Below are 19,052 nucleotides of genomic sequence, written 5' to 3' on the forward strand. Positions count from 1 at the left end.
GTGTAATAAATTTGAGTTAATCGTGATGTTCGCATTTTTACGTCATTAGACCAAGAAGACTCATAATATTTGACCTGAACGGCTTTAACACCGGTAAGTGACTTGACTTTTAGTTTCTTTTGCTGATAATTGACAGCAGGTTGCAGCAGAGAGACGGGAAGACCTCCCATAATTGTATTTTTTATTTTGTTGCCTTAAAAATCTTTGTTAAAGAACAGTGACTTGTACTAAAACAATGAATACGTGCTTTTAAAACTTTGGAGAAGGTCAAAACAAATTCACTTGCAAAGATATTTCCATAACAGCTAAAACAAATAATTGAAAAATAAACATGGGTACAAATCGAAAATAAATCACAGGCGCAGGCATTTCGCGTCGGGATTGCATCAAACAAGCACCTCATTGTTGAGTGAATTCTGGTATTGAATTTGCAGCACAGAACGCAGGGCGTTTGTGAACGCACCCCTAACCCACGTGTCACGTTTCCATAGTCACGTCACCGAGGCTCCACCATGTTGTAGGAAATCCACCACTGCTCCACACTGACAGATTACACTTTAATCTGTGGAGGAGGATACACTGTCAAGACGAGCTCAGTATCTTGGAAGGACTTTTCGTTTTGCTATGTGCTTCCTCAAGGTTGTCATTTTTCTCCGGGGAACGGCTTGTACCTAGAAGATGAATCGCCGGTCTTCATTTGCTGTCTTTTCCTGTTCACCCACTTGCCACTACATTAAAATGTTAGCTGGCTAACTAGCGAAAAATAGAGTAACTCAATCGGATTATCTTGCATCGACTCCCTTCGCTCTAGGTAATATCAAGGTTTTTTTTTTTTCTTTCTTTCTGTAGTTGACGGTGATTACAAAGCAAATAAGCTACCGCGTCTATTCTGCAAGCAATTATTAAACACCGCAATTATTCTCAAGCACTAATGTTGCTGCAAGTAAGCTAGCACCCCACAAAAGATCTGGAGCTCCGAGTCGAGCCTGTTTTTTCCCCCCACCTACTGTTTGTTTGTAAAATCAAAATTTAAACCGAAAGTGAAGACCACCAAGCCGATGTGCGACTCCGTTTCAAGCTAGTCGGGAAAAGAACAGTCCATTATTTCAATAGAGAAATACAAAAGAAGCGATAATGTCAGGAAAGGATAAAGATAAACCAGAGAAACAATCCACAACGGAGCGGCTCATTAAAGGTGAGTGATTGTCTTCACGCGCACTCACCATACAGTCTTTTTCTTTTGCACTGCGTGCTGCTTTTTGAGTTATTTACAAGTAACCGCACCCTAAAAAATGTCTGCAGTTTCCTTCGTGCTGTAATGAAAGATGTATGACTCATTCTAAATGCTTATTAATCACCTGTTCCATCAATGCAGATTCTGGAAAACGATACTGTGAAACCCAATAACTGCATCATCTACACTGTGGTTATTTTGTTTATGTACTTGGCATTTCGGCATAAATCAAAGGAGAGTCACAGTCCTGTATTGGTGCTCACTGCCCTTGACATTTAGGAGAGATGACTACCTAATTCTTCAGGGCCTTGCTCACTCACGGGAATACCCAAGGTCTGATCGGGTTGCTAGCAGGACTTGACAAGAGGGATTCTGTCACCCTGTGGTCTCTCTGCTTCATTGAACAGACAGGACACCATTTGTTGTGTCTACCCAAGACAGGCAGCGCCAAGGCTGAGGTAACTCCCAGGAGAGAGAACCCAACTTGGGCCACCACACCAGAACTACTACTTAGAGCAAGCACAGCCCACATCCCTGTCTGTCTGCAAGGGCACTCCGAGAGTGTCCTGCCAAGGGGACTGGAATGCTCAAGTGTGAGCCAGTAGAGAGTGAGTGAGTTAATTGTGGAAAGAATCTCCCCAGTGATCTTCCCAACATGGCCAGCCGCATGCTGCTCAGAGTGAACAGAGGAACCTGAGAAGGAAAAAGGGTGACTTTTCATAGAACCATTTCTGATTTAGGGAAAGCCCAAAACCAATATGTTTAATTAAAATGGGATCGCCTTTAAATCTGTGGTAATACAATGTAATCTGTCTCATATTCCGGAAGTAGCTGCTTTGCTTCTCTACTCTAACTAATGGCTTTAAGGTTTCCACCATGCAGTGTAGTTCAGTTTGGTTTATCGTGGTCCAGTTTAGAACAGTAAACCTTGACCAAGTTTGTATTGCCACTGCAGGGTTTTTAGAGTAGTTGGAACAGCTACAGCATTAGCTATTTAAATAGCGTGACAACTAGCAAATAATTGAACAAAATAATACAAACACTGAATGAAAGCCAGAATTAGCTTTTGTTCTTGTTCATGCGTGGCTGTCAATAAAAAGAAGACAATTCCTCTGGAATGCATTCCCAATGTTACACAGACGTACTTCCTTGTGTCAAGCCCTAAACTTCAGGGCCACCACACAGTGAGCGTTGAGGCGGAACTCTAATGAACACTTGCACAGTGTCTCTTGCACAATATTTGATGAGTGGATGAGTCTCGGCCACTGGATTTAGGTCTATTCAATATTTGAATTGGTTCGACAATGTTGTGACGTTGCAAATTTTAGCCAAGTCAAAATGTACAGAAGCTGTCACGCAGGCGAAAAATCCATTTCTACATGAGCCAGACCCAACGCTGTGCATCGCCAAGTGATAAAAATGGAGTATATTCTACAGTACACATGAATTGTGTTTTTCAACAATACTTCACCATATGTATATTTTCATATGTACTTGTAGATGAAATTTTGATCCTTGGGATATTTTTACTAAAGTTACTGTAGTTTTACTAACAATTAATTGTCATCTGGCAAGTATTCTAATGTACGTGATAGGAAAACTAGGTATGTAAGAAACGGCCCTGATGGTTTTATCTTATTTTTTTTTACATGCTTGAGTTTTTCAAACCTTCCACTTGTGGGAAAAAGTGTCATCCGTATGTCAAACAGTTTCAGAGCTTTATGATTTGCACCGTGATGCTACAGTACGCCATCATTTCTGATGTAGTATTCAGTAATGTTTAAAATTTTACAATTTCTTTTAATCCAGACCTGCAGGTGCCTAGATGTCTTAAAACTGTTGAAGGAGATCTTCTGCTGTTTGAAATGATACAAAAATGGCTATAAGAGCAGATTTAGCTCGCTACCACCACACCAGGTTTGACTGACGGTGATGAAGAATAAACCCAAGGATTGGCGAATTACCATGCAAGGATAATGCATTCACTGATAATTAGAGCAATCTGAAGAGGTTTTATAATTCACCCAGCAACAGTCTGCTCCATTCATCTCTATCCAGCCGCATCTTTATAATTCAATTCTGTGTGTCGTATTGATTCTGAAACAATAGCAAACATATTCCGGTTCAAACATACACTGGTTCATAACACTATCCCCAGTGGACAGGGCGGTAGATAGTAGTGCTTTTGTTTCTTGAGTCGTTTGTAGTCATGCCAGAAGGTGTGGGTGTTGATGCAGTGCAGCAGTAGCCCAGTGCGTGTCTGTCGTTTTGAAGAGTTCATCAAACATTAATGCTAATTAAGCCAGGCGCTTTCTAATAAGACACCCAGCTCAGGGTGTGTATCCCTATTTATTTTTAACAAAACATTTGTCCTTACTTGGGTGCAAAACTTACTTCACCCTGTTGTAAGAGTAAACATTTGTGCTTGTTTTATTTCCCTGCTCTCTGTTTGAATGAAGTGCTGCTGTTCAATGACAGACAGAGCTACTTTTTCTATCGGTGTTTGAACAGGTTGCTCTGGCCACATTTGGCGACGGACTTTCCATTTATGTTTGTTATAGGCTGTTTATTATTGTGTGTGTGTTTATGTGTTCTTCATGGTCAAGTGCTCAAATTTGGTCGGCATGTTTGCTGCATTCACTTTTTCCACTCTTAACTTGTCGTGACCACCACGTTAGGGCTACCAAGATTGTCAATAATTAATGTCAATACTCAAGTCATTTATTTATCTGGCGTTATATTTTCCTTTTGAAAATGCCTCGTCTTCCGCTTCTCGTGCTGGCCGTAGACCTTGTGTATGCCTTGGTGATGCAAAAAGGAAGCACGTTATGCCTGATATTTTTGACTTCGGGACAGTCGTGTCTGGAAGCTAGCTTTAGCTAGCACGCACAAGCTACCTACCATGTGCATCTGATGGAACCCCTCACACAATGTACATAATTGACCCAGATTCTACTGTTGGCCACAATGCAATGTGAGATTCTACTCAAGGTAAGCCATTTGGAACAATAAAAACAGCTCAGGGTTTTTCTTGCATTCAATATTTCATGGCAGTCACCTCCATCAAACTGTTATACTGTTTGCAACCTTTTAGGAAGCCTGAGGAAATATCAACATTTGCAACGTGCGCAAACACTTGTGGCTCAGTGAGATACTGGCTTAAGCACCGCAGTAAAAGCTGTATGTATTTATCTCTGATGGCGGCTGGCGGAATCTTACGCATACGTTTTAGGTAGGGGTGTAACGGTTCACCATACCCATGATTCAGTTCAAGTTTTGGTTTTTAAGTAACGGTTCAGTTCAAACTTCGGTTCGGTTTAAACATTAAAACAAATTTGAAAAACACAAATATGTTTAGTTGTTGAAAACCTCCAGACAAAATATCTTGATTTTATTGCAATATTAAGACCATGTACATGACTCATTTATTTATGTTATAATAACATCAACAATAACGTGCGGGTTTGATTCCACCTCCGGCCCTCCCTCTGTGGAGTTTGCATGTTCCTGTGTGTGTGGTTTCCTCCCACATCCCCAAAACATGCTTTGTAGGCCGATTGAGCACTCTAAATTGCCCGTAGGTGTGAGTGCGGATGGTTGTTCGTCCCTGTGTGCCCTGCGATTAGCTGGCAACCAGTTCAGGGTGTCCCCCACTTACTGCCCAATGACAGCAGGGATAGGCATGCCCGCGAACCGCGTGGGGCCAAGCGGTATAGATGATGGATAATAACATCTCTTTAGACCAGTCCTCAATAATAAGGTACTTCTAATTAACCTCAATTAACTCAACCAAAACTACATCAAATAAACATTTGTTTTATGATCAGTCTACTTTGTCATAATAAAATAAGTGAAAGTGTTCTTGAACCAGTCTGAGGTATAACAAAAAGAAATAAAACAAACATTTCTCTTAAGAGCAGCCAACAGTTTTTAATAAAAAACTAATATAAATGAAAAACCTCTCAAACTGATCTCAGGTAGAAAAAGGATGAATAAAGATCAATTCTTTAAATACCAGTGTGTATTGTCTAAAGTAAACCAAAAACCTGACACTTGTCTGAGGTAGAAACCGGATGGATAAAAATCAATTCTTTAAAGACCAGTCTATATTCTCAGGTGAGAGGCTGGATGTCTGTGCTGTTATTACAATGTCAACTGCAGAAGAGAAAACCATCTCACGAGCAACATATGTTGCTGGGACTCCAAGAGAGTTTTTAGCCAATCTACCTAACTCAAGCTCACTCAAGGACTGGTCCATTCCTAGTACCTTGGCGAACGTCCGTTGTGCTTTGACAACTTGCAGTATATTTCTCATTTGCAGTGCTGTTTTGACTTGGGATATGTTTTTGCCATTTGCAGTGTTTTTTCTTTGCTTTTATTTTGTGGATTGTAAGTTTGCTTCCACTTGTTGGTTTTATTTGCAGTTGCCACAACTTTTTACTTGCAGTGTTTTTGCCATTTGCATCTATCCATTTTCTGAACCGCTTCGTCCCCACGGGGGTGGCGGGCGTGCTGGAGCCTATCCCAGCAGTCTTTGGGCAGTAGGTGGGGTACATCCTGAACTGGTTGCCAGCCAATTGCAGGGCACACTTAGGCAAATACCCATCCACAGTCACAATCACACCTACGGACAATTTTGAAGTCCTCAATTGGTCTACCATGCATGTCTTTGGAATGTGGGAGGAAACTGGAGTACCCTGAAGAAACCCACGCAAGCCTAGAGAGATCACGTAAACTCCACACAGGAAGTCTGAATCAAACCCTGCACCTCAGAACTGTCAGGCGGACATGCTAACAGTGTACCACCGTGGCGATTATTATTATTATTGTATCTTTCATGTTTCAAATGTTTTCAGTCTTTTCCCTTGTTGCCCACTGTATTAGTCAAATAAAATTAATAAAATAAATACAATTTTGATAACGCATTCATAACTTGATGTGAGGGCATTTCCTGTTTTCTTTGAATAGTCATCATTTTTTTGAAAACGTGCTTTTTCCTTCCAGCTTTCAAGCAGCTGTCTCAAGTGTGTCTGGGCTTTTAAGTAAACAGCCCCTGAATCTGGAAGCCCTTGCTAATAGAGGCTTTACCTAATCTGTTCTTAAAACTTGCACCACCTCAGCTTACAGCCCTCTTCATGGCTGTGCCGTAGGCTGAAGAGCACTTTCTTGTTATTTATTCCACACCAGTCAATGTATAGTTATGATTTATGTGCGTTTGTGTGTATATATATATATATATATATATATATACGCACATAAATCGTAACTATATATACTGTGTGTGTATATATATATATATATATATATATATATGTATACACAGTCATATGCAAAAGTTTGGCTTTCATGATTTTCTTTTATAAATCATTGCTTGTTCGAATCAGCAATTTCAGTTAAATATATCATATATCAGACAAACAATGATATTTGAGAAGTGAAATGAAGTTTATAGGATTTACAGAAAGTGTGCAATCATTACTTGAACAAAAGTAGGCAGGTGCATAAATGTCATCATATGCAAAAGTTTGGGCACCCCTGATCATTTTCAAGATTTTCCTTTATAAATCATTGGAAATCATTGGTTGTTCGGATCAGCAATTTCAGTGCACCATTTCTCTGACAAAACCATTAAGAACAGATACAAGTTGTTGCAAAATCAGGGAAAATAAAAATCAGAAAAAAACTTTTTTCAGACAGTGTTTTACATGTATGGGGAATTTGCTTTGATAACCTGCTACACATAAAGATGATATAAATAAATTTGGAAATATATAGTGTGTAAAAAAAACAAATGTAAGCTGTATAAGAATAGTATCTGCCTTGGTGTGTCAATGTATGAATTTGCATATTCACTAATAGGTTAATCTAGTGCAATTTTTTTTTCTCTCTTTTGAGGTAGATGTGTCATGTACATTACCCCTATTTAAAAATAGATGTAAACAAACATCTCACATATAATCAAGTTTAGCAATGACCTGTAACTCACATGAGAAAGGATGGGTTAATTTTCATTTTATCACAAAATTCAAAGGTTTAGACCTTACATGTCTAAGAAAAAAAGTCAAGTGGTGTTTAATATATCTTGCTTGGGTCATCTAAATCTTAGTAAGCAGCATATGTGAGGATAATTAGATACTGATACAGTAGTAACAATTGGACAATTTAAAAGCAACCGTGATAAAGTTATATATTGAAAAGGATTACTCCAAACTCACCTCTCTTTTTGGCAGACTTTTCATTACTTGGGCCACGAGATGTGAAGGTACAAGAGGTCACTTCTATGACTTCTGGCATCAGCCCATCTGAAATGATGATTTTTAAGTACAGAAAAAAATATGTTAAACTTATCTTATTAGGACAGCAAACACACTGATCAAGGGTACAGTTTCTAACAGCAAACTAAAGAGAAAAAAAAACTATCTACACTTGTGCTCATAAGGAGTTATTTATTACAATAATGTCCTGTAGAACCAATCTTGTTGGAACCAAATTTGGATTTTGGTAAATACTAGACAGGAGCAGATATAAATGTAATGGACTTGTAATATTTAAAAGTGGTGGAATTAAAAAAAATAAAAATCAATATTGAAAACGAGTAATGACCTTAAACTGCAGTTTTACAAACTCACCTTTCTTTTTGGCCATTTTTTTCTGAGTTGAACGACACATGGACGCATGTTTCAACAATCCATCTATAGGTGTGTGTGCCACTGGTTTGTTGAGGCTCCATGAGGAGAACCACTAAAACCATGTGATCCAATGGTTGGCTGAATGCTGTTTAAGGTACCTTCTGACTAAAGAACAGCTTTCCAACTAAAAGCTGTAAACTAAGAGAACAAGAAAAGCTCTACAAGGTTTATTTCTTACAACAAAGTCTAACTGAATGTTACCTGTAGGCTGGCATCCTGTTTGATGCTATCATCAGGGTAAGAGTCCTGCAAAGTTCTGGCTGGTTCAAGCAGCGCACCATCAACAAGAGCCTGAGAGCCTGTCGCCTGGAATTAAAACCACAAATAACTTACCAACATCATACAGACAATATAAATGACATCTCAGGACCTGTATAGTTAAATCATGTGAAGTTAGTCCCCAAAACCAAACATGCCCTTCTAACTAAAGTGTTCCAGTCAGTTCTGGATGTCTCATCAGGTCCTATAACAGCAACTTTATGGATGTAGTGGAGCATCATTCAGCATGACACTTTAGCCGTTTAGCTGTTGAGGATGTGTGGAACTATAGCTGTAGTATAATCAGCCTCTAAAATGTCCATAACCAAAAGTATGATCTAAAAACATAAGACAACCTTCGATCCATACGGAGGGCCCCACAAGTAGACATATTTCAGAAATCTGTTATTATGTGTGTGTGAATGATTGGCTTGGTTGGACCCCCATGGACGCACGTTTCAGCAATCCATCTACAGGTGTGTGTGCCACTGGTTCGTACGGGCTCCATGAGGAGAACCACTAAAACCGTGTGATCCAATGGTTGGCTGAATGCTGTTTAAGGTACCTTCTGACTAAAGAACAGCTTTCCAACTAAAAGCTGTAAACTAAGAGAACAAGAAAAGGTCTACAAGGTTTATTTCTTACAACAAGGTCTAACTGAATGTTACCTGTAGGCTGGCATCTTGTTTGATGCTATCATCAGGGTAAGAGTTCTGCAAACTTCTGGGTTAGGGTTAAAGCTAGGGTTAGGGTTAGAGCTAGGGTTAGGGTAAGAGCTAGGGTTAGGGTTAGAGCAAGGGTTAGAGCAAGGGTTAGAGCTAGGGTTAGGGTTAGAGGTAGGTTTAGAGCTAGGGTTAAGGTTAGAGCTAGGGTTAGGGTTGAGAGTCCGGAGCACTAATCACTACACTATGGAACCCTCGCTTATGGAAGTTACGTATATGGTTTTATGGAGCAGCTCACAAGCAAATAGATAGGAATAGGTAAATGCCAAAATAGTTGAGGTTCCACTGAGAGTTGAACTCAGGTCGCTGGGGTGAGAGTCCTAACCCTAGCCCTAGCTCTAACCTTAACCCTACCTCTTACCCTATTCCTAACCCTAGCTCTAACCTTAACCCTACCTCTTACCCTATTCCTAACCCTACCTCTTACCCTATTCCTAACCCTAGCCCTAGCTCTAACCCTAGCTCTTACCCTATTCCTAACCCTAGCTCTAACCTTAACCTTAACCCTAACCCTAACATTAACCCTAGCTCTTACTCTAACCGTAACCCTAACCCTAGCCCTAGCTCTTACCCTAACCCTAGCTCTAACCCTAATCTTAACTCTTACCCTAGCTCTTACCCTAGCTCTAACCCCAGCTCTTACCCTAGTTCTAACACCAACCCTAACTCCAGCCCCAGGTCTAAGGAGGTATATGGTTTTATGGGGGAGCACACGAGCAACTCTGTTGCTAATTTTTCAAGGATAAGATATTTTTGGTCCCACCGGGATTTGAACTCAGGTCGCTGGGGTGAGAGTACAGAGCACTAACCACTACACTATGGAACCCATGCCATTACTTCATGGATGTTACCTATATGGTTTTATGGAGCAGCTCACAAGTAAATAGTATAGATAGGAATAGGTAAATGCCAAAATACTTGAGGCTCCACTGAGACTTGAACTCTGGTCGCTGGGGTGAGAGTCCAGAGCACTAACCACTACAGTATGGAACCCACACCATTAATCCATGGAAGTTACCTATATGGTTTTATGGAGCAGCTCACAAGTAAATAGTATAGATAGGAATAGGTAAATGCCAAAATACTTGAGGCTCCACTGAGACTTGAACTCTGGTCGCTGGGGTGAGAGTCCAGAGCACTAACCACTACAGTATGGAACCCACACCATTAATCCATGGAAGTTACCTATATGGTTTTATGGAGCAGCTCACAAGCAAATAGCATAGATAGGAATAGGTAAATATCAAAATAGTTCAGGTTCCACTGAGACTTGAACTCAGGTCACTGGGGTGAGAGACCAGAGCATTAACCACTACACTATGGAACGCACACCATTATTCCATGGAAGTTATGTATATGGTTTTATGGAGCAGCTCACAAGCCAGATATAGGAATAGTATAAATAGGAATAGGTAAATGCCAAAATAGTCGAGGTTCCACTGAGACTTGAACTCAGGTCGCTGGGGTGAGAGTCCAGAGCACTAACCACTACAGTATGGAACCCACAGTATTAAGCCATGGAAGTTACCTATATGGTTTTATAGAGCAGCTCACAAGCAAATAGTATAGATAGGAATAGGTAAATGCCAAAATAGTTGTAGTTCCACTGAGACTTGAACTCAGGTCGCTGGGGTGAGAGTCCACAGCACAAACCACTACAGTATGGAACCCACGGCATTACTTCATGGAAGTTACGTATATGGTTTTATAGAGCAGCTCACAAGCAGTATAGATAGGAATAGGTTGAGGTTCCACTGAGACTTGAACTCGGATCAGTGGATTCAGAGTCCAGTGTGCTAACCATTACATCATGTAACCACAAGGTCCAGACCATGGCAGGCATATGCTGGTGTGGGAGCCAGAAGGGTTAGGGTTAGGGTTTTTTTATTTTTATTTTTTTTATTTTTCTAATTGCTAATGTGTCAATTGCTGGGTATCTGAAACCAGTTTTTCCGGTGTCCAGAGACCAGCTATTCCAATTTAGTCCCATAATTGGCTTTCTGTACAGCGCACAAGTGGCAGGGAAGTCTGGGAGTACAGTCAAACCTCGGTTTTCGAACGTCCCGGTTCTCGAACAAATCGGAATTCGAACAAAAAGATTCGAGATTTTTTTGCTTCGGTTGTCCAACAAAATTCGGAGGTTGAACCTCGCGAGATGAGCCGAAAGGACCCGAGAAAACCCGACCGCGCGGCCCGGATGCCGACTGACTCCGTTCGTTATTGTAATTTCGTTACTTTGAGGATTGTATTAACCCCTAATCATGCCTCCAAAGAAAGCACGTGGGAGCAGTAAAGCCATCCTAAAACACAAAGGCGCTCTTTAAGCAATGCGACAGTGAGCGCCCGGCGCGCTGCGGTTGCGCGACCGCACCAAATTAAGCTCCCTGCGCACTGAGGTCCACTTAAATTTTAGAAAGTACATCAGAACTTTAAAAATATTTTCTAAATTTCAGCGACGGCTCTGTCACAATAATGCGACCAGCGCGGTGCAGTTGGGCGGTCGGCGGCACGCTACGGTTGAGCGTTCTCTCTCGTTCTCTCTCTCTCGCTCTCTTTCTCGCTCTCACACACACACACACACACACACACACACACTAATTTTTTTAGTGGACCTTGACAATTTTCTTAATGGCAATTTGCTCAATGGCTATGCCCCATTTGCTGTTACTAAAGTTCAATTCTAGTGCTGACCTAGCATGCTGGTATCCAATGATGCAAATCATCTCCCAAGGACTGATGTACAGAGTGGCATTTTTTTGTCCATAGGGGATTATGTTTAGATACTGTTAGTATCTTTGTTGTAGTAATATCATTGTTTCAGTTATATCTGCAGTGGTTGTCTTCCTCGCAGCACTACCTTGTCACTAAATTACACAGTGAAAACAAATGGGCTTTTAGGTTTATTTTACTCACGAAGCACTCAAGTTCCAGCCTCAAAAGCCCTGACCTTTTTTTGCTGATGGCAGAAAGGATTGTGTGGGTGGTCTGAAGCAGATTGCTCATTGAGGGCAGGTCATATAAGGAGCAGGGCTTCATGCATCTCGGTATTGTATAGTTGATGCAGATGCATGGGTGCACCCCCCCTTCTTTCATAATTTCTTCCTCATTGAGATCAGACCTTTTGTTCCAATCATGCACAAGTGTTTCATAACTCCTATGGTTTCCCCGTCACTTTTGAGCCTCCTCTTCTGGCCTATAAATGCTCAAACACATCTCATAATGATTTCACAACCGTCTTTTCCCTTTTTATCCAAATAACCCATCCTCTCCCCTCAACAGCTGTGCCATACCCACCACAACATAAACTGACTGTAAAAGAACTATTTGAAGATGGAAAACCCAATGCAGAGCTGCTACGAAACCACCTCGTCAAAGAGGGCAGGGTGGAGGAAGATGTGGCGCTAAAGATCATCAACGATGGAGCCAACATCCTTCGCCAAGAAAAGTGCATGCTGGAAGTGGAGGCACCTATTACAGGTATGGTGGCAAGCGTTCTTTAAAATGCCAGACAGTTGATTTTTAGTGATTGTTGGCAGGTCTGCATTGCTTTCAGAGAACTATGTTATATGACTATGTTATAGGCCCACAACTCATATATGTACCGTAATTTTCTGACTATAAGTCGCGGTTTTTGTCATAGTTTGGGTGGAGGGGCGACTTATACTCAGGAGCGACTTATATACATATATATGTTTTTTTTTCACTTTTTTGGGCATTTTATGGCTGGTGCGACTTATACTCCGGTGCGACTTATAGTCCGAAAATTACGGTAAACACAATTAACACTGCATGTGTATCGCTCAGTACATTTAGAATTACCTGGATCTCTGCATATATTAGTCATGAAATATCATCTGCTATTCAGCTAAATCTTAACAACACACAAGCCTAGTCTGTAATATTAGAGACCATGTAAACATTTAGTTATTATTCACTTTTATGTAAATTATTTTTTGGACCAAATAAAAATGATAAAAATAGCTATGTTACAATGGTGGGGGGGGAGCTGTAAATGTATAAATTACAGGACTGTCTCAGAAAATTAGAATATTGTGATAAAGTTCTTTATTTTCTGTAATGCAATTAAAAAAACAAAAATGTCATACATTCTGGATTCATTACAAATCAACTGAAATATTGCAAGCCTTTTATTATCTTAATATTGCTGATTATGACTTACAGCTTAAGAAAACTCAAAAATCCTATCTCAAAAAATTAGAATATTTCCTCAGACCAAGTAAAAAAAAAAGATTTAAAACAGCAAAACAAAATCAAACATTTGAAAATGTCCATTAATGCACTTACTTGGTTGGGAATCCTTGCATTAATATCCAATGTTATTTACCATCACAGTAGAACTCCGTCTAGAAGCAACACATTCAGACAGATTATAGTTTGTCATTCTTCATCATTTAATCAATGAGTTGCCATTGCCGACGACATGAAGAAGTTATAATCTTACTTTACTTACACTTTAGTACGTATGTTGTTACTGACTGGAGATTGTTTTACATTTCTATATAGGCGACATACGTATATTGTATTTATTTATCGAGTGCAGTTCACTTGTTTACATATTGTGTTTTATGCAACATGAGAAGTTTCATATGGTGATGTGGTAAAGCCGCACTTTACACCACACTTGTGTGGCAGAATTATGTTGTCATGGTCAATGTTATAAGATTACATGTCAAGACTACATTTAGTAAGACGAAACCTGTAATTGTAGTAGACAAATAAACTGTTTTTCATATTTATTAATGCTTCATTGGCCTTAATCATAGAATAAAATAATAGATCTGATATTGTTTTTTGTAATTAAACAAAATAATCGAAAAATATCTTGAAAAAAAAAAATCTATATTACCGTATTTTCCGGACTATAAGGCGCTCCTAAAAACCTAGAATTTTCTCAAAAGCCGACAGTGCGCCTTATAGTCCGGTGCGCCTTATATATGGACCAAATTCCTCAATTTAAACTGGCCCGAAGCATTGTGTCATGAAATCAATCATAAGTGGCCCGCTGAAGACTATGAATCATGAATCAAAAAGACTATGGATCATTATTTTGTGATTATAAAGTAATTTGTTGCGTCTGAAGTAGAAAAGATAAAATGGAGAATGATTTGATTTGGATTAAAAATCTGACATGATGCATTAATGGTGCGCCTTATAGTCCGGTGCGCCTTATATAAGGACAACGTTTTAAAATGGGCCATTCATTGAAGGTGGGCCTTATAGTCCGGTGCGCCTTATAGTCCGGAAAATACGGTACATCAACAAACGCAAATAAAATAAAATCACACATACATTATTTTCCATAATCGTTCAGCCCTGATCTGAACCCCAAGGCTAACGACTTCAAGAGCTGACCTAAGTCAGGAATTAGCCGACCTGGAGTCGATGATGACATGAGGTGAAGAAAATCCTAGTGTCGGCTCAAGAAATCTCTGGCACGCTAATATTTCTGTTGACAAATCTGATGTGTAAAACATTTAACAACAATGAATGTCATTGGAGGACACCACAGAAAGACTGCTGCTCACATAATCATTGTTACCGTTTTGAAGTTTGCAAAAGTGCACCAGTATTATTCCACGACATTACTAGTAAACAATTGATTTGATGATTGATTGATTTGAACAAATGAATCCAAAGTTGAGTTTTTTGGAAGGAACACAACAAGTTTATCGAGACATTTTGTAGAAGGCCATTTGTGTTACAGTTGCACGCATCTTCAGTCTGACTAATTAACAAATCCTCCAATAATTCAACTTCTAATTTATAATGTGATGACACCAAATTAATTTATAATAACAAATATCTGTATACCGCAATCTAATTAACAGTGTTATGTTTTACCAGTATGTGGTGACGTCCATGGCCAGTTCTTTGACCTCATGAAGTTATTTGAAGTAGGGGGATCACCGAGTAATACAAGGTATCTCTTCCTCGGAGACTACGTAGATCGAGGATACTTCAGTATCGAGGTAAGTTATTTGTGTATATATATATATATATTTTTTTTTGTCATGATCATATTGTTTCATAATTTAATGATAGATGTAGTCAGTGTCTAAGTTTTGCTAATTAAACATACTGTAAACAATATTTTCTTTGTTGTGTTCAAGATCTTAGATGTGTGCTTCTTGACTGAATGGGTTTGTCTGCCTGAAATTCTATTTCAGTGACTATTCCAAAGGGCACAGTTCACCTATGCTGATTGGAATGGTTAAAAATAAGACACTGGTTTGGAATAGAGGGCTGCAGGCCGGCTGTACCAAGTGTTTTGCAGTGGCCTTGGTGAGAGTCATGGCTAGAGGGTGGCAACTAGATTAAGCTTGGATCCATTATAGTTTTCAATGATGACCTACTTTCATGAGTACAAGGATTTCCATCTATCTATCTATCTATCTATCTATCTATCTATCTATCTATCTATCTATCTATCTATCTATCTATCTATCTATCTATCTATCTATCTATCTATCTATCTATCTATCTATCTATCTATCTATCTATCTATCTATCTATCTCTATATCTGTCTCTCTATATCTGTCTCTCTATATCTGTCTCTGTCTGTCTGTCTCTCTCTCTCTTTATGTCTGTTCTTGGTGTTGGATTTTGTCAAATACATTTACCCCAAAATGCGACTTAAACTCCGGTGCGACTTACGTATATATGTTTTTTTCCCCTTTATGGTGCATTTTATGGCTGATGCGACTTGTACTCCGGAGCGACTTTTAGTCCGAAAAATACGGTATATACAGAACACGTATATCCACTCTTATTGTGACTCATTCTGCTAAGTGGTGTGATTTTTTTTTTTTTTTTTTTTTTAGGTGTGTAATATGTGCCTTGGCAATACAGGTTAAGAAACACTATGGAACATTAGTCTGTAAATTTTCAAATAAGTAATATAATTTCCAAAAATGACTGTTAATGTTAATGGGTTAATGTGGAGGTTACCCTCGTTTGAATCAATCAAGAGTCCCCCCAGGCCAACTAAAGGGTAACATTTAGGATTTGTATTTTTTGTTACTAGGGTTGACTTCCCTAGTCTCACTTCCTGGGGCGTATTCCAGAAAGCAGGTTCAACATACTCTGAGTCTATCCCTGAACTCTGAGTTGACTTACTCTGAGATGGTAGACTGAGTATTTGGTTCCAGAAAAGCTGATCTGAGTTAGTTCAATCAACTCTGAGTATGATCACCTGAAGCTACGGGCGTGCACAACTCCTATAAAAAGCCATTATCAATCGAGCCCCAATACCACAAGTCACCATGACAACTGAGGAAAAACAGATGCTTAGTGTACCACAATGGAGTTGGAGGTCCTTATGCAAGCCTATGGCAAGTACGAATCTAATACGGCTGCAGCAGCGAAGGAGAGCGAGACGTCATGAGAGGAAATTGCTGCCCGACGCGCAAGTTTGAATGTACATTGATGTAACATCTAACCATAAGATGATAGCATAGCCTATAGTTATGAATTTAAGTAGGAATGAAATCTGATCTTCATTTAGGTACAATCCAAGAGTAGAAAAAAATACTTGGAAGCAGCTCAAACTGAAACATTATTCAAAAAGGTAATTCATGTTTTGTTAGGCTGTGATCGCACCTCACTTTGATTTTAAATTAATTATTTTAAATGGACTTACACTATTAAACAAAGTCAATATTAATTTCTACTAAATTATTAAGTAGCTACTTCAAATAATTTAAACTCCAAACAAAATGTTTTTCAACGTCCTCTCAGTTAATTCTACACTTCGTGGATTAACACTTGACATGAACGCATTTATGTTGTTGTCATTTAAAATGTGACGCTGTAGCCTACGCCAACACTCATTCAAATACTATATTAAAACAAACATTGAGCTCTGCTCAGCCAACAGAAAAAACAACCGACCTCACTGTCCTGCTCGCATTTAGTTTTTTTGTTTTGTTTACCATAAATCATGGTGTGCATGCACCATATAATGCAGTGCGCCCCATGTGTGGATTAAGTACAGAATCGCCCCAAAATTGCGCCTTTTAACCCAGAGCACCTTATGGTATAGAATATACGGTCTGTTCAATAGGTTCTTGCCCGCTTGTCTCAAAAAGTATGTACATATAGTAATTGCTGATTTTGTCGATGCTGCACAGTATTTGAGCTTTTTGTTGTTGTAATAAATAGCAATTTTCCTCAGAATTTTGATCAGGCTTATCATCAATAAGTTAAAATGTTATTCTGGTTTGATCTCGGTTTATGATTCAATCACACAAATTGAATCAAGTTGTTGCCAATTTTATCCTGCCAAGCTTTGTAGTGAATTTATGTGCCATAGCTTGTCATTGGGTGTGGTGCAAGGATAATGAATAATTGTTTCACATTGCTGTTCTCAATGATCCACCACTGTATTTGAGTTTTTTTTTTTTCATCCCTAAGCGCTGAAGGCAGCATCAAGTCAGTGTGCTTCCCCAGATCTTGCATTCAAATCATCCCACCCACAAGTGCATGTGGGCTGAAGTAAATTTGTTATTTAAATGGGAGTGCTGGGCAACACACACCAACAGCAATGACACTGCACTGTCACTTTATCCCAAGTGTAAAATAGTGGCTTAACACAAAAAACAGTTGTACTTTTTTCAACAATGTATTCAATCAATTGTTAATTTACACAGAATGTAGTACAGTATTTAGCTAAAATGTGTATTTGCTTATATTTTTCTCTTAGTAATCGAGAATATGAAATGTGCACATGCATCACATTTACTGTAAGTTTTATATTGCACACATAATAAAAATAAATAGCTACATTTACACTCTCTATTAGAACTGAAGATTTTTCTTTTTACTGAAGGCAACATAGTAGGTCTCTCCAAAATGAGTGTACAGGAAGATGAATACAAGGATGTGGTTGCCTAGGTAACATAAAGTGCCCCTTGAAGTGGTATTCTACCTTAGCAAGAAAGCCTTTCAGAGCAAGTGAGTAATCCATGTTCTTAACCTATCCAACGATTTAATTTCTCTTTGATTTATAATTTGCACCACAATCTCTGCATTTGTGTTTAGCTGCACTGTGTTTTGTTTATTGTTTTAGATATAGGCAGTTTTTGTTCAGCTTAAGTCTGATTTGCTCTGACTGACTCTAGTGAGAATAAGCAGATTGGAAAATGGATGAATGAGTATTTTTAATCGACAACAGTTACATTATCTTCTTTAAAAACCTAAGAAGTTGTGTTGTGTTATATCAGCGTCTTGCTCAAGGAAACCCTGACACCCAGTCAGGAAGCAGATGAGCATGCCTTTTACAATTATTATGTCTTAATCATAATTTGTCAGGAAGGAGATGAGCATCCCTTTTACAATTATTATGTCTTAATCATAATTTGCAGCAGATTGCAAAGTTTATAGAGCGATTCATCATTTATTCTTGCATTTACAAACATAGATAGATAGAATGACCATGGCTACCATTGTAGCCATTTTTTCGGTTTGGTTTGGCAAGGAGGAATTGTCCGTCATCCTTGAATATTTTTAGAATCAACTATTACTTCAATGAATTAAAAAACACTTTAAAAAAAAAATGCATTAAAGGAAACTAAATGTTTTTCCTTGTTATTTTTTTGACCTGATTAGTGATGTTTATTTGGTAATAGTCAAGTCAAGTCAAGTCAAGTTTATTTGTATAGCCCTAAATCACAAGCAGTCTCAAAGGGCTTCACATAGACAAAAATTGACAATTATTCTCAAAGCATCCCTGATCTTAAGCTCCCAAAATAACTTATTAATAACCAAATAAGCAACAGCAATATCACCAAAGATGGAATGTTTTGCCCACCAATTACTACTGCTACTTGTTGGGTACTAATTATACAAGTTGTGTGAAGACTGAGGCTGAGACTTTAATATTATAATTATTATATTTTAGTATATTTTATTCCTTGCACTGTTTTGGCATGCTACTATGTCTACATTTTTTGACCGATTCTCATCGTTCCACCTTCCTCATTCCTGGTCGTTGATATCATTTGATGTCATTTGGCATTATTCAATAAGTTTTTATTCAATAAGTTTTTATTCAGCCTCTCACAAACAGTTTAGACAGAAATTGCATTCTCTAGTTTGATGTACTTCTGTGAAAGCTTCTGGTTCAACTA

The 19,052-nt window shown here is 38.8% G+C and overlaps 1 protein-coding gene across 3 annotated transcripts in view; it reads left to right on the forward strand.

The window, feature by feature from the left end:
• Window positions 1–499: 499 nt before the first annotated feature.
• The window catches only part of ppp3cca (protein phosphatase 3, catalytic subunit, gamma isozyme, a), a 32,969-nt gene continuing 14,416 nt past the window's right edge, over window positions 500–19,052 (forward strand). For all 3 annotated transcript variants that reach the window (XM_037257720.1, XM_037257721.1, XM_037257722.1), the window contains exons 1-3: window positions 500–1,195; window positions 12,183–12,380; window positions 14,769–14,893. In XM_037257720.1, the coding sequence (XP_037113615.1) occupies window positions 1,135–1,195; window positions 12,183–12,380; window positions 14,769–14,893 (384 nt within the window). In that variant the 5' untranslated portion in view covers window positions 500–1,134. The remainder of the gene's footprint in view (window positions 1,196–12,182; window positions 12,381–14,768; window positions 14,894–19,052) is intronic.

Source organism: Syngnathus acus, chromosome 9 (genome assembly GCF_901709675.1).
Source record: "Syngnathus acus chromosome 9, fSynAcu1.2, whole genome shotgun sequence".
NCBI classification, from domain to species: domain Eukaryota; kingdom Metazoa; phylum Chordata; class Actinopteri; order Syngnathiformes; family Syngnathidae; genus Syngnathus; species Syngnathus acus.